This window comes from Thrips palmi, unplaced genomic scaffold (genome assembly GCF_012932325.1).
Source record: "Thrips palmi isolate BJ-2018 unplaced genomic scaffold, TpBJ-2018v1 HiC_scaffold_1, whole genome shotgun sequence".
Classification (NCBI taxonomy): Eukaryota; Metazoa; Arthropoda; class Insecta; order Thysanoptera; family Thripidae; genus Thrips; species Thrips palmi.
Genome location: NW_023144620.1, coordinates 946750 through 963304, shown reverse-complemented (window position 1 = coordinate 963304; position 16555 = coordinate 946750). Strand labels below are relative to the sequence as shown.

At 47.3% G+C, this 16555-nt stretch overlaps 1 protein-coding gene across 1 annotated transcript in view; it reads left to right on the top strand.

Annotated features, from left to right (window-relative positions):
- Positions 1-3319: 3319 nt before the first annotated feature.
- The window catches only part of LOC117639150, a 55666-nt gene continuing 42430 nt past the window's right edge, over positions 3320-16555 (top strand). The window contains exon 1 of the mRNA XM_034374527.1: positions 3320-3570. Within this exon, the coding sequence (XP_034230418.1) occupies positions 3472-3570 (99 nt within the window). The 5' untranslated portion in view covers positions 3320-3471. The remainder of the gene's footprint in view (positions 3571-16555) is intronic.

Genomic DNA, 16555 nt, shown 5'->3' with positions numbered 1-16555 from the left:
CTCGATTTTTCGCCGTTTTTAGGTGTTTTTCGGCTATAAAAACTGAACCACGTGAGCTAGGATAGTGAAATTTCGCGTGTGCCGAGCCAAGAACATACCTTTTAGGCCAGCAAAATCTCAGCCAGATCGGCCGAGCCGTTCAGGAGGAGTAGTGTACACACACACACACACAGAGACAGAAAAAACTTTTCAACCGCACTGGAGTAACAGGCTTCGCTATCGCTCAGGCAAAAAGCTATGCTGAATACAATGAGCGCAGACTCGGATCTCTCGTTCCAAGCGTTCGGAAGATACGCTGCTTTCAATGGAAAAGTACTATTTTTCGTGTTTTTTCGACCTCTCTACTCGAGAAAACCCTGAAGTAATGACTTTAGAGACCACATGCATAAGATAACTTTTATTTGTTTGGACGAGACAAGACAATATACGTACGATTCATGTATTTTTGCTATCCACGCCCAGTAGCCTCACCCTGTCCTAATGTGAACTGAGCCACTTTAAAACGTCAACTTGGTCTGTGGTCCTTGACCTCAAGACCAAGTTCTGCGCGTTGACCCTTTTTGACGCCCATTGCACCAGGGAACACATTCCTAACCGCGGTACGATCATCCGACGTGCATTTCAGACGCTAAAAAGAAAACAAAATTCAAAAAACGTGCCACTTTTTCATCGGTTTTCGTGGAATCAAACTTCCAACCCACGTTTCTCATTCAGAAAACTCCCAGTTCTGTCCCCGAGTCGTGAAAACAGTAAACCAAATAACGCTCTATTTTTGTCCATTTTCCGGACAACCTGACATAACCGGAAGTTGAAAATATTGAAGGTGTCCCAATGTACCCGGTGTCCTACTGTACCCCACCTTCCCTTACGAACATTTTAAAAAAAAGATTTTCGTAGTTATTTTTAATGTTTTTTCAAACGTGCAGTTTGATTGTAAATATTATATGGAGAACTGGGCTAAATTTATTTTTGGTCAGCGGGATGACCAGTCTTTCTAAAACCACTAATGCGATGGTTTAGTGTAGTTTCAGTTCGGAGATATAACGGGTGTACTTTTCTTACCCGATCCTCGAGTTTACTTTTCTTACCCAACCTACCCCTACCTGCAGGCATGCCTGCAAGGACGCTCTAGCTAGCGCATGCCCGCGAAGCATGCACTTGCTAGTGCATACATGCCATGTACACGCTCCCTGATGCAGACTACTCCCTATCCCTTATGCACTAGATGCATGCTTCAGTTAGCGTGTATTTGGCATGTATGCACTAGTAAGTGCATGCTTGGCAGGCATGCGCCAACTGGAGCGTGCTTGCAGGCATGCTCCAGGTAGATCATACAATGTACGCTTTAGGATTTGTAAAGTTGAAGTGTAAAATCAATGCAGCTCACCAATACCAGCTCTTCGACACTCGCAACTCTCCCCCACGATAGACAAATGGCCCGAGCCCCAGCCATCTGGCAAGCCGCAAAGGGAACTCGAGCCTCCACGAGGCAGCGGAGCGTCTTCTCTCGCTGTCCATCTCTAGAGTGTTGGCATGAAGCGGTAGCATCTGCACACTGTTACCCAATTTCCAAAGACTACACTGTGGCAAAAAGGTACGGAAAATTCTGTTAATTTTTTTTTGCCAGGATTCTCCGTAGCCCTCTTATCAATATTCTCCGTAGGCTCTTACAGTATTCACCGTAGGGCCGTACAGTATTCTCTGTAAGTCCGCACAGTCTTCTCCGTAGGACCTGGAAGACTGTATAGTCCTACGGAGATCACTGTAAGGTCTTACGGAGAATACTGTAAGAGCCTACGGAGAATATTGATAAGGGGGCTACGGAGAATTACCACAAGCTGTTTACAGAATTTTCTGTAGCTTTTTGCCACAGTGTACACTTTCTAAAAACATGCGAGGGCCCGCCCTTCCGCACAGTGTAATGGAACTAGGTGCACATGCTACGAGGAGCCCCTGCTTCCCTTCCGCAACCGAATGACGACTCTTCACGAAGAAGTAGGTGCGGGTGGCATTTTTCGTGCCTCACGGCTTAGCGGAAGCCTGAAAAGGACGTCTTCCGGGTCAGGATATTTCGTCAACTACTTCAAAGGGTGCCTCTAACGTAGGGTAGCATGGGCAAGATGCAGAGGGAGTGCGGGTTGGGCGTTGGCGCGTCATGCGTTGGCTCAGTGTAGCACGTGGTGAGGGTTGGGACTCAAACAATCGATGGCAGATTCTGAATCAGCTGGGAAAATACGTTGTGTCCTGTTATTTTACATCGACCGCGAGAGGCAGACAGGCGATGCTACACGGTTGTGCGTGTCCACACCCATCTTTCGTTGTAGAGAGAAACGTGAAACGACCAGAACGCACGTGGCTGTGGCTATCGTGTGATCAACGGGCATGCCTAAGAAGTCATCGGAAGTCCCAGTCCAGAAAAGTAAACACAATTAAACAAGGGGTACGCGCCGTTTAGAGTGGGCGCGTAGTGTGGCTGAGCGATGCGAATTGACATAGTTTGTGCACTTCGGACGACTTCGGAGGACAAGCGCCATACCGGCAGACCAAATCTTTGATTTACCCAAATCTTTGATTTGACCAAATATTTGATCTGACCAAATCATTCGTGGTCAGTTCCTGTTGTCAACCTTCTTGAGGCTCGATAAAGTGGGTCTAATCAAATAGCCGTCCACTTGAAGACAATGTAAAAATTCGGCATTCATTAATACGTATTAATGTACAGTGAATCAGACAGTGAGTGAAATACAGGGCCACACGAATTTTCATGGGGTGCCATCGCATTTCTCTTTTGTCGTCAAGTGACAAGATTTTCATGTGGGAAGTGCTGCATCCATACCAAAGGACTTTCCTTCAATGAAAAGAGCAACTCAACAACTAACTTTCCAATTTGTCTTGAACTTGGGTGGAATATTTTCCAAGATCAAATAAAAGGCACCAACTTTTTGTTTTCCAGCCCTGCTTTTCAGAGCAACATTTACTCCTACATTAGCACAATTCAATACAAAACGCGGCTTCATATGATTTACTCAGCTTGCCTCACGGTAATAGCAATTTTTTGAGGTACGAAGATCACATTGATCTTTTTTGATACGAAGGCATCCACAGAAGGGACAGGAGTACAATACAAGGTAGGTGTACGCCAGACCGTGTCTTGTCGTAACAGGCTTCGCGATGTTGCGCCAGTTTCGACAATCCACGCCTGGCGTATACACCTACCATGGCCTGCGGCGCTAGCCTTCGGCAGGCTGCTTTCCTAGTCAAACCGTACACATGAGCGTGATCCCCACAAAAATTAGAATTTGATAATCAAAATCTTCACTAATGGGACTTAACTTAAGGTCGAGGGTCAGAATGAGTTCTATTTTCGTCATGTGTACCCTCCAAAACATAGGAAACGACATAAAACTTGTCTAAAAGTTGTCTTTTCCCCAGTGTCAGGGATAGACACAAGGCAACATAGGAAAAGAGGAAATGCTGATCTTGCAGACGCGCTCGCGGCGTCCGGCTTGGCCGCGAGTCGTCAGTCGTAGGCTGAGCCTCAGAGCGGCAGCACCTTTCGGACCTAGCTTGGTGAGTGGGAGGTTATCCAACCCTTAAACACTGTGTCCTCATTGCCGTACGAACCCCGCTCCATGTCGTTCAGGAACACCACGACTAGCTCCCCTGACACCTTTTCCCTGCCATTTTTAAAGTGTTTTTTGGCTAATATGACCGAATGAATTGAGGTAGAAGGCTGAATTTTGGTGTGTGGCGAGCCAAGGACATACCTAATGACCCTGCAAAATCTCAGCCAGACCGGCCGAGCCATTCAGAAGGAGTAGTGTACTCACACAGACAGGCGGACAAAACTTTTCAACCGCACTGGAGTAACAGGCTTCGCTATCGCTCAGCCAATAATTTCAAAACAAGTAGAAAATACTAGTAGCAGCATAGTAGTGTTAATACCATTTTGGAGCGTTAAACTTGGAGGTACAACTGGAGACGGTGTAGGTGCAGGTGGAGGTGCAACTGGAGAGTCAACAGGAACCGTCACAGCCACATGAGGATCATCAGGATCCTCAACGTCCTCATGGATAAACCCTGGATGAACAAGAAAGATTGAATGATTTATTTTGACACGAAGAAGGATCATTTCAAAATGGATTGCCTTGAAGTTTCCACAAATGCAACTAAGTATCTACAACAACACCATACCAAAGACACATACTCACCTAATTTCTCCTTACGTAGAGAGAGCGCCACAACCACATGTTAGTGATGGCGAATGCCAATGTCTAGGGTACTCATCATTTGACCTTCACAATGTCAACAACTACATGAGACATGAGCGAGACAAGAAGACATCAGAGTGTGGAAAACAAGAGTGCCCTGCTTAATCCAAAACAAGACCGAAAAAAGAAGCCCACGACCATCCTATTTCCTCTACACATGACAGTACCATTATTGGTGCCGAACAGAAAAACAGATAAGAAGGCCACGTTCTGCCACTTAAAGTCTCCTTTCAGATAGAGCAAAACACTCTTCCAAATCCCATGACGAGGCAGAAACATCAATCAAGAACCTATATAGCCCCAATCCGACTGACTGACTCACTCATAGAAATGTTTGGGGTCAAGGAGTGGTCGTAGAGACTTGCGGTTTTATCCATTCGATTCCAAATTTTATGGGAAAATCGGGAAAAATCCCAAAAGTTGAAAATTCCTCACCGTTTCCGAGCAAACCTACTCAATCTTCAAAAAAGGGGACCGACCGACTTATCGGTAGGTCTGGTCGAGGGGGCAAAAACTCGCGCAATCATGTGTACACGGTCCCCGAAATCACACGCGAATCATTGAGAATCACGCGAAATCAAGCAATCCGAAATCAGCCAAAATCACTAAAATCGACCGAAATTAGGCAGAATCACACGAAACCAGGCCAAATCAGTCCGAAATTATTTCTTTCCGAACACAATCACACGCAATCACGCTCAACATCACCCTGGTGCGTCGCGAAATAAGGCAAAATCAGCCATGAAGTCAATTAAAACCATGCGCAATCATTGCGTTTTCCGAATCATGTGTACACGAAAATCCCGAGTGTTTGCCCCCTCGCTTTGACTGAACTTAGCATTTAACTAACACTGCTTTCGTAACGTAACATAAGACAATGTTCGCTAAAGGTTAAGTGTACGGACTTTTGAAAGTACTTCCAAAAGTATATCCACACAAATTCGAGACAAAAAATAATAACCTATCCCAGCGGTTCCCAACCTTTTTCAGCCCGCGACCCCAAAACGGCTTCCAAGATTTTTCGCGACCCCAGGAACAAAATAACGCAACCTCACGCGACCCCATCTTTTTTCAGGGGGGAGGGGGGATTTTTCGAAAATTAACTGTCACATTTTGAATCATGACAGAATTTAGAGGGTTTGAGTGTATTTAAAATAGAGGGCCGAATTTTGTAATGAGACATTCTAATCTTCAAATGATAGCTGCCTTGCTGTGTTAATTTTGACATCCAAGCTTGGTACTGACCGACCCTCAGGAGCCAACTCGCGACCCCACGCGACCCCAGGTAGCATGCCGCGACCCCACAAAAGTTTTTCGCGACCCCAAATGGGGTCGCGACCCCGGGGTTGGGAACCACTGACCTATCCTTTTGAAAACTTTTTTAAACGTTAAAGGTAATAATTTCAAGTACCCTATGAAAGGTGATATTCAGCTGTATTCCGTTTTAGGACAAAAAGCTTTAGGAAAAGCGTCTTTAGGAAAATTTGCCTTAGGAAGATTGTCTTTAGGAAAAATACACATTAGGAAAAGTGGCTGAGGAAAACTGGGCGGGATCGGCCGTGGGAGGAGTAGTGCACACACACACACACAGACAAAACTTCAAAATCTCAGCCACAAACTCACAGACAGACAGACAAAACTTTTCAACCGCACTGGAGTAACGGGCTTCGCTATCGCTCAGCCAATAATTATCAATCAATCAATCTATATAACAAGGTAGGTTTACGCCAGACCGCGTCTTGCCGTACCAGGCTTCGCAATGTCTCGCGGCCTGTTCCTCCACTCCACGCCTGGCGTACCTACCTTGGCCTGCGGCGCTAGCCTGCCTTCGGCAGGCAGTTGGCTTGTCCATCGTCCGTTACTTCTTACTTCTTGCATGCTGGGGAGCTCTGCCCCCCAGACCCCCCCTCCGTTCTAGATAGAGTTGCTTCATCTACAGATGACACGATCTTGACCTTTGTAACTTTTTAACTTGTCGGGGATAGGGGGCTTTGCCCCCTAGACCCCCCTTTCTTCAAGACAGAAGTTATCTGCCGGCAGAAAACTCGATTTTTCGCCGTTTTTAGGTGTTTTTCGGCTGTCAAAACTGAACCAGTTGAGCTAGGATAGTGAAATTTCGCGTGTGCCGAGCCAAGAACATACCTAATAAGCCTGCAAAATCTCAGCCACAAACTCACAGACAGACAGACAAAACTTTTTAACCGCACTGGAGGAACGGGCTGCGCTATCGCTCAGCCAAAAATCAACTCAATTCTTAGCCTACCAACCGAGTAAACAAACATTGGGACTTACCTGAGACAATGTCATCTGTCATGTCAAGCCAATCAGGGTCATTAGCAGCATGGATGAGGTGGATGAGGTGACCTGGATGAGGTAGCCATTGTTGCTTTCACTCTCAAATTATATCTCTTTTTCTTCGATGCATCCCTCACAAATTGGTCTTCACAGATGGAAGGTAGGTTTACGCTAGACCGCGTCTTGTCGTAACAGGCTTCGCGATGTCTCGCTACCTGTTCCTCCAATCCGCGCCTGGCGTACCTACCTTGGCCTGCAGCGCTAGCCTGCCTTCGGCAGGCAATGGCTTGTCCACCGTCGGTTACTTCTAACTTGGTGCATGCTGGACCCCCTTCTTCAAGACAGAGGTGATCTGCCTGCAGAAAACTCGATTTTTCGCCGTTTTTTAGGTGATTTTCGGCTACCAGAACTGAACCAGTTGAGCTATGATCGTGAAATTTCGCGAGTGCCGAGCCAAGGGGGCATTGACATGCCCAAAAAGTTCAAAATCTCACCGAGATCGGCCGAGCCGTTCAGGAGGAGTAGTGCGGACAGACAGACACACACACACACACACACACACACGGGTGATTCCGTGCGTAGAGGGTCATTTTGGATGTACCACATGTCCTTTTTTAAAGTTCAACTTTAGGGGCTAAATTTGATGTAGATGGCATACATAGTACCCCACAGTACCCCTCTGAGCGTGGCAGCGCTACAAGTTGACTTTTAATTTCACCCCCTATGAAATACGGCGGAATTTACAGAAATAATGACGGAATTTACAGATTACGGAATTTACAAAGCGAAGTGTTTAGTCTCCTGACCCGCTGGGTTACAAGATAGGTAAAAACTGTTGACGGTGTCATTTTGAGCATCCAAAATAGCGTTTTTCAGCGAAGGTTGTGGGAATTTTCTCCCTCAGATGGAGGAGCTACGGCCCGAAATGGAATTTACATCTACACCCTTACCGTTTTGAACAATTCTGACGGCCTGGAAGCGTCGTTTGACCGCCCCAGGTCCCGCGGGCACGGGCTTCTGGTAGCGTTTTTTATGTTCTTTCGATCCCAAGTGGTCGCGAGGTTCTAAAACGAAAAGGAACCCCAGTAGACCGTCAGTTGTGAAAGCAGGTCACATGGTCACACGGTGGACATTTTCCCATAGGCGGTTTCGGGTTTAACAAGTGATGATACAAAGGTCACCTTCCGTAATTTTGTAAAGAATAAGTCAGGGAAGAGAGTGAAATAACCAGTTTTTGGCCCGTCCCGTTCATTTTTGGCCCGTCCCGTTCATTTTTTGTAAAAAAAATGACGGAGGGACGGGCATATAGTATGATCCCTGCTGTGCGTCCGTCCGTCCGTCCGTTCGTCCGAGGACTTCCCGTGGTCCGATCTTGACCAAATTTGGTATGCAGCCTCCTTGGGTGACCCTAAGAACCGCCCGGTGGCAGCAAATCCGATCCGAGCCCCGGGGGCGCTGCTGCAGGTGCATCATGGTCTACATGGGGTCGGCAACGGATGCAGCTAGGAGGGCATGTAGGGGTATTTTTGGAATCGGGGCGACGAGAAAAAAAACAATGGTGCCAGTTTCGAGAGAATCGGAGAAGTTCGGACCCGGGTTCAAATCCCAGCGGGGTATTTTTTGAACATTCTTTTTATTCGAGTTTTTGCATTGTTTCTGACGTTTTTGAGGGTGCTGATGACGAAAACGACATTTATTTTAACCCCAGACTCAGGTTTAATTCCCGTCAGGGTCAAACATAGGCGAAATTCGTACATATCTTACTGTACAGGACGGGCCAAAGTTGCCGATGTAAATCGCTACTTTTCCTGTTATCTTTTGATGTGGCTGAGTCATGTTGTCTTCTACACTGATGGACAAAATTGAAGCACCACTTTTTGTTTTCCGAGCCAAATCTGAATGAGCCGGCCGATTTCCGTGAAACTTCGCTCAGTGGTGGTCGAAAGGGTTGTCCACACGTACCCCAAACGGTGGGACCGCGGGTCGCAGGGGGTGGCGTCAAAAGGGCCTAAAGTGCCGCGGGGCAGAAACGGCCGCTGGGTTAAAAAAAATGAATCGCGTATAACACACTTTCGGTGAGGGTATGGGGTCCTGCACCTCAGGATGCGTTCAGAGGGACGTCCTCAAAGCATCCCCGCGAAAAAATCCGCCACCGAAAGCTTCATCCCCTTAGAATCCACCCCTAGACGTAAGGACGGTTACTTAGGCCCCAGGGTGTGCCCCACTGCCGAGAATGGGCTTTCGTGGCGTCAGGTACCCCGTTTGGTGTCCCCATGCTCCCTCACGAGAGGGCGAGAAATTTGGATCAACCCCCACCCCTTTACGGGGGTGGGGGTAGTTAGGCCCTTCTGGATTTTGGTTCAAAGGGGTGGAAAAAACAGCGGCAAATGTTGAGAAATGATTGATGGGGCACAGTCTACCCCAGACTAACGCACAAACCCGAGTTAAACACCACGCACGCAGCAGCACCGTCAAAAACCACCCCCCACCCCCTGTGTGGACTTAGGCCCCACCGACGTGGTCCTGGCGTGCGGCACTGATGCGGCACGGCAGAGGAGGCCTGCAGGCATCACATCCAGTCCATCCCGCAGCATCGCAGCCCTGGGGAACGCCTCTGGGGCCCCAAAATGATGAGGGGTTGAAAAATCAACCCCCAAGTTCGGAAGGGTGCACAGGGTGAACCCGTGGGCGGAAAATTTTGATTCAGGGTGGCAAAGTGACACGAGACCTTCCACTCAGTGGCCGCAATGGCCCACACCTGCAACGCGTACCGGAAGGGTTCAAGTCGGCCCTCGCGCAACACCCAACCTTTCTTTCCGTCTCGGGCAGATGCCGCCCGCGCCGTGGAGGTAGGCAACCCATCTGTCCCAGTTCCACTAACTTCGTGCGAATTCCATTGTTTTTGTTGTGGAAGGCAAAAATTTTAACATCAATCAAGTTCGGACCACACTTTAACGCTTAAAGACTCTTTTTTCATCACAAACAAAGGAATAAACTTGGAAATTGACGAATGGGTTGCCTACCTCCACGGCGCGGGCGGCATCTGCCCGAGACGGAAAGAAAGGTTGGGTGTTGCGCGAGGGCCGACTTGAACCCTTCCGGTACGCGTTGCAGGTGTGGGCCATTGCGGCCACTGAGTGGAAGGTCTCGTGTCACTTTGCCACCCTGAATCAAAATTTTCCGCCCACGGGTTCACCCTGTGCACCCTTCCGAACTTGGGGGTTGATTTTTCAACCCCTCATCATTTTGGGGCCCCAGAGGCGTTCCCCAGGGCTGCGATGCTGCGGGATGGACTGGATGTGATGCCTGCAGGCCTCCTCTGCCGTGCCGCATCAGTGCCGCACGCCAGGACCACGTCGGTGGGGCCTAAGTCCACACAGGGGGTGGGGGGTGGTTTTTGACGGTGCTGCTGCGTGCGTGGTGTTTAACTCGGGTTTGTGCGTTAGTCTGGGGTAGACTGTGCCCCATCAATCATTTCTCAACATTTGCCGCTGTTTTTTCCACCCCTTTGAACCAAAATCCAGAAGGGCCTAACTACCCCCACCCCCGTAAAGGGGTGGGGGTTGATCCAAATTTCTCGCCCTCTCGTGAGGGAGCATGGGGACACCAAACGGGGTACCTGACGCCACGAAAGCCCATTCTCGGCAGTGGGGCACACCCTGGGGCCTGAGTAACCGTCCTTACGTCTAGGGGTGGATTCTAAGGGGATGAAGCTTTCGGTGGCGGATTTTTTCGCGGGGATGCTTTGAGGACGTCCCTCTGAACGCATCCTGAGGTGCAGGACCCCATACCCTCACCGAAAGTGTGTTATACGCGATTCATTTTTTTTAACCCAGCGGCCGTTTCTGCCCCGCGGCACTTTAGGCCCTTTTGACGCCACCCCCTGCGACCCGCGGTCCCACCGTTTGGGGTACGTGTGGACAACCCTTTCGACCACCACTGAGCGAAGTTTCACGGAAATCGGCCGGCTCATTCAGATTTGGCTCGGAAAACAAAAAGTGGTGCTTCAATTTTGTCCATCAGTGTAGGTGTTGGTGACCATGACAGAACTTACAAAACGACACTTTAGCAGGTTACGAAACCTAGAAAAACAAAAGTTAGATAGACTTATCCACATGAGGACATGGTCTTCGTTTAGTAAAACAAATTTCAATTGCCCAAGCTACGAAATCAACCTCAGTTCAGGCGCAAGGCCCCGGTGACCTGAAATGACCCCCTACGCACGTGATCACCCTCACACAGACGGACAGACAGACAGGAAAATCTTTTCGACCGCAATGGAGTAACAGGCTTCGCTATCGCTCAGCCAAACATTTAAAATTGTTTGGGCCAGACATTTGAAAAGTACAACTTTGGAAGAAACATGATCAGGACAAAGCCAGTTGGAGGTGCAATCGTAATTTGCATCAATGAAGCCTAGAATCAGATCAAAAACATTTCATTTGTGTAAGTGGCTCGACAGGAAACCACTATTTCAAATCATTTTGAAACGTTTTAAAAAGAAATTGATGAAGGCTGGTGATGCTTGAATGCCATCAGGGCGACCTAAACTGGAAGCAAGGTAGTGGTGTGGTCAGAGATGAGGTTGTCCCGCTGAGCCGAAGCACTACCCTTTCAAAGCCTGCAAGAGGCTGAAAAATCTTTTGTAGTATTTACAAGCTAGGTTCCTGCAATCCGCGCCTGGCGTACCTACCTTGGCCTGCGGCGCTAGCCTGCCTTCGGCAGGCATTGGCTTGTCCATCTTCCGTTACTTCTTACTCATGCTTGGGGGCTGCGCCCCCCCCCCCCCCCCCCCCGACCCCCCTTAATTATAGAGTTGCTTCACCTACAAATAACACGATCTTGACCCTTGTAACTTTTTAACTTTTTGAGGCTGGGACCCCCTTTCCGCAAGACAGAACAGATCTGCCTGCAAAATTCTAGTTTTTTTTGCCGTTTTTAGGTGTTTTTCGGCTATAAAAACTGAACCACGTGAGCTAGGATGGTGAAATGTCGCGTGTGCCGAGCCAAGAACATACCTATTAAGCCTGCAAAATCTCAGCCAGATCGGCCGAGCCGTTCAGGAGAATAGTGTGCACACACACGCACACAGACAGAAAAAGTTTTTTAACCCCACTGGAGTAACGGGCTTTGCTATCGCTCAGCCAATCAAAGACCAGAGAGCAACACTTACCGTGTGGGTTTTACGTATGTTCTGACCACATAGTTAGTGAAATCGTCAATAGCCCCGGATGTTGCTGGGGCGTCGCCGATCAGTTCCACAAATGCATCGGAAACTAGAGACGGAGTGACTGAATGCATTGAAAGCTCTGAACCACATGCTTATCGCACTTTCACGCTTGCGGTGCTGAGACAGCAGGCTCCGTTACGGTGAAAAAAACAAGCTAGGGCCCGCCCTTCCGTCGAACCGAGTTGCCAGCTCCGCTTCGCTGCGCCGGCAACTCGGTTCGACAGGGGGCCGGCCCAGCTTGGCCTGCCGGCGGCTCTTCTCGGGCCTTCGGCCCTCGCATCAGACCCGACTTGGCCAGTCGAAGGCCCGGGCCTTCGGCCCGCTCGCATCACACACACCGTGAGCGGGTAAAGCAAAGTTATCGATGTACCATCGTGACTCAGGCCCGCCCTTCTATTCACAATATGCAATAGTCCTTACACTTTTTACTCCAACTGTCCTTAGAATATGCCCATTTCATTTGTCTCTTCGCCCTCATTCCGAAAATACCCATATTTGCCATGCTACTGCAACTCCTTGCAATTGAGGCACAGCAGGAGCGCAAAACGAGTCCGTCGCACTTTTTCCCATAACTCATGAAGGCGGGCTCCTGGACCCCCCTTCCGACCCCTCGTTGAAGAGGTCTTGCCAAGACCTATCGAAAACTTAAGTAAAAATTTTCAGTCGGTCGACCCCCTTTTTTCAAGATCCTGATGTGACTAATAGACGAAGTCGGGCTCCTGGACCCCCTTTCCGACCCCTCGTTGAAAAGGTCTTGCTGAGACCAATCGAAATCTGCAATAAATTTTTTTAGTCGGTCGACCCCCTTTTTTGAAGATCCTGATGTGACTAATAGACGAAGTAGGGCTCCTGGACCCCCTTTCCGACACCTCGTTGAAAAGGTCTTGCTGAGACCAATCGAAATCTGCAATAAATTTTTTTAGTCGGTCGACCCCCTTTTTTGAAGATCCTGAGCTGGCCAACTTGTAAAAGCGGCCGATGGGGTCGGGACCAGGTCCATTCATCTTGTCTCGTCGCCCCGATTCCAAAAATACCCCTATGTGCCCTGCTAGCACCAATAAAGGGGGAAATCCCCCTCCCGCTCATGTAAACCATGGCGCACCTGCAGCAGCCCTTGTGCGACCCGGACGGGATTTGCACCACCGGATTATTTGTTTGGACGGTACTCCTGAAGTACCCTCCAAATCTGGTTACTCTAGCTCAACTCCTTCCTTGTACACAGACGCCAACAACAACAACAACAACACACAGACACAAAGGCAAATGCATAGGCCCTCCCCCTATTTTTTGAATAGAAGGGCGGGCCAAAAAGGAAACAAAAATGAGAGAAAGAGAGAGACAGCCAATGACACGGGAGCCTTCCCGGGCGAAATGGCATCATTTAATTCTTTGACCCGATCAGCAACATAAACATTATGGCAAGGTAATATAAATCTTTCCAGAAGTCTCCGGATCGGTAACACAGGTGACCAGATTCATGGGATGGACTCTTGCGATCGATGTAATCTGATTTTCTCTGGGAAAATGAAAAGACCGGGTATCGGAGACCAGGAGTAAGTAAGCCAATAAGTGGTATGCACTCTAAAAAAAGTCAGTACAGAATTTTGTAACATGGTTACGCAGCTTTTTCAATAACATGTGTTACAGAAATTTGTATCAAGATGGATACAGTTTTTTTTCTTTGTAACTTGGTTACAGAATTTCGTAACGGTTACAAAATTTGTAAACAGTCGTTATTCTTCCAAATCAAGCATCAAAATGAGAATTTTGGTCGAACGTAGTCTTCTTTGGTCTGTGAAGGACGTTATGCCATTCTTCGAGTCACAACTTTCCCAGATGTACTCTGAGAAGTCGAGAATCGAACCCCAAACTCTGGGTTGGCGGTCCGCCACGCTACCAACTGCGCTGTGCGGACGCCGTGGAGGGAGCGGCGCAGGTAGCCGGTGACCTGAGGCGCGCGTGGTAAGGGACGGAGGCCTTGCCTGCCAAGCATACACGAGACTGAATCTCTTATTCAGAGCCGGGAAAAATAAAAGCACATGAAAACTCTACGTTTAACTTGTCTCTATGGGCACTGCTGTTCAATTTTGCCGTTAAAACCTTATGTTTTAATCGCTGATACAGACTTTAGTATCCAGTTACAATTTTCTGTATCGGTTATGTCACAAACATAATATTGTAACTTTCATGTAACAAATTTCTTTATCAAGCTCCAAAATGATTCATTTTTCTGTAACCGGCACATCTGTTACAAAATTCTGTATCACTTATACAAATATTTGTAACCAATGCAGGTGATACAAAATCCTGCATCAAAAATGATACATAATTCTGTTACTTTTTTTAGAGTGTGGGTGGGACTGTCGTTAGCACGACTTTCTATCCATGGACATTGATTGGCTGAGCGATAGCGAAGTCTGTTACTCGGGTGGGGTTGAAAAATTTTTCAATTAAAAAAACTAGACGTTGCAGACACGCGGTGTGGATATAACGCCATGTATAAATATATATACACCGGCGGTTTTCCGGTGTGCAAATAACTGACTCTTTATTATATAGACGCGGCGTGTCTATAATCACTCCTTTCCGTCTTGTTGGTAAGTCCACAACTTTTCCCCGACAATTATCACAAATTAGTACATGAACACGAATGGAAACTCCCCTTGCTCTAGCCTTCTAAGCCCATGTCGGAGTAACAACTCTTAAATTTTTCGTTCCTTTTTTGTAATGGGGCTGGAGAGGCCCACAACATTCTACTAGTATTGGGTCTTGCAGGGAAGCACATCTTCCATAAGTATAATGTGGTGGTGAAGAAACAAACTGTTGCTACTTCACTTGAATCCCACATTCCTGAAGACCACACCAATGCAACAGCCTTAATTTTTTAGGCAGAGAGTTCAGTGAGGCATGAGGCAAATCTGAGCAGCAGTTTTCATCACCACTGGAAAATGAATATCCCACCTTCTTCCTTTCAAATTCAGCAGTAAGTAAATTTAATGTTTACCAGTCCACGGGTTAACACGGCTCACCGTCCCGTCTTTTTCAACGTAAAAAGCGTAGGTGTCACGAAACGAATTACTGGAGGGTGGCTTTTGAGAGTCTGTAACACGTTCCAATATTAAAATGCCGATCGAACCGACGAAGTGTCAGTTTCGTGCAAAAGCGTCAGTATGCGTGAGAAGAAGTGAACCGGCTACTATCAACATCGTTACTGACGCACTTTTCGCAGTCCTGCTTCAGCGAGGCCGTGCCGCGTTTCAAATCAAACACTTAAAATGAAGTGGTCAGACATGCGTGATAGGAAATCCACGCCCCACACGGCGTGACTTGTGCCTCACTCTGTCGCCTGGCATGAAGGTACCGTGTGGATTGGTGCGTACGATGCGTTTTATGAGAAGTCGTGCCAAAACCCGGCATGACAAGAAATTTTCGCTCAACCTAGGCGGTCTCAATGTAGCATCTGCTCTTGGTCTAATGGTGCGTTCAATCAGATCAATTTCTTCCTGCTGATCTAAAAATGCTTGTACCGTGATGTGAATGTTGGGGTGAGCAGCTGTGTGGTCATATTTGTATCTGCTGTGAAAGCTCTCGGCTGAATTGGTGGTCGTTCATGCACGGCTCTTTGCCCCAGAGGGACGGTGGATAGCTGAAACAATGAAATGAAGTATACGAAATATACCACAAACACAAAGTTATGAAAGAACTAAAAAGGCACCTACCGAGTGGATTCGATGAACGTTTTGAGCACGTGGTCTGTGAAATCATCTAGGGGTAGGTTGGGTAAGAAAAGTACACTCCAGGCTCGGGTAAGAAAAGTACACCCGTTATATCTCTGAACTGAATCTACACTGAACCATCACGTTAGTGGTTTTAGAAAGATTGGTCATCCCGCTGACCAAAAATAAATTCAGCCCAGTTCTACATGTTATATTTAGAATCAAACTGCACGTTTGAAAAAAATAATTAAAAATAACTTTGAAAATCTTTTTTTTAAATGTTTGTACTTTGAAGTACAGCTTCCTGCAGAATCACCCGACAGTCCAATGTAAGGTACCACCTTATAGCTTAGACCATCATCTTTGAAAAACAGTGCCGTTCGATGCTCTTAGGCTTCAAAACAATTTTTTATTAGTGCTAAAATGAAATGGGGAAGAAAAGTACAGTCGGCTGGGGAAGAAAAAAACACCCTCTAAGAAACTAAAAGCGGGATGAAAATTGAAATGATCGCGGGAATAGATTTGATGAGGCGAGACAAGCAAAAAATGTCAACACAAGTTATAGAATTAGACTAGAAATAAACAAGTTATTGGGCATTTACGTGAAAAGGGGAAGAAAAGTACAAAAATGCTGTACCCACTTATCTCTGAGAAAAGGCTTTTTGGACCTTCTGTGATGAGTCCGTGTAGAATCAGAACCAATTGACCGATTTTGACAAACTTGAACTAATGGCAAGTGAAAGCTCTCCACTTGATGAGTAAACCTGTGTTGAGCCAAGATTGGTGGTCTCCTGGTTCGAAATCGCAATTCTTTTCGTTGTACTTTTCTTCCCCGGTGGTGCACTTTTCTTACCCTTTTCGAGGAGTTCCGAAATCACATACATTTTGGCATGATGTACGTAATGTACGGAACTATAATCTATGAACAGTGATCCTTTTCATTAGGAAGGCATTGGACTACAAGCTCACGAGAGCAGAATAGTTAATTCCTCATTTGGAACTTCTGCACAGTGCAAAGTACGCGTTTTGTACTTTTCTTCCCC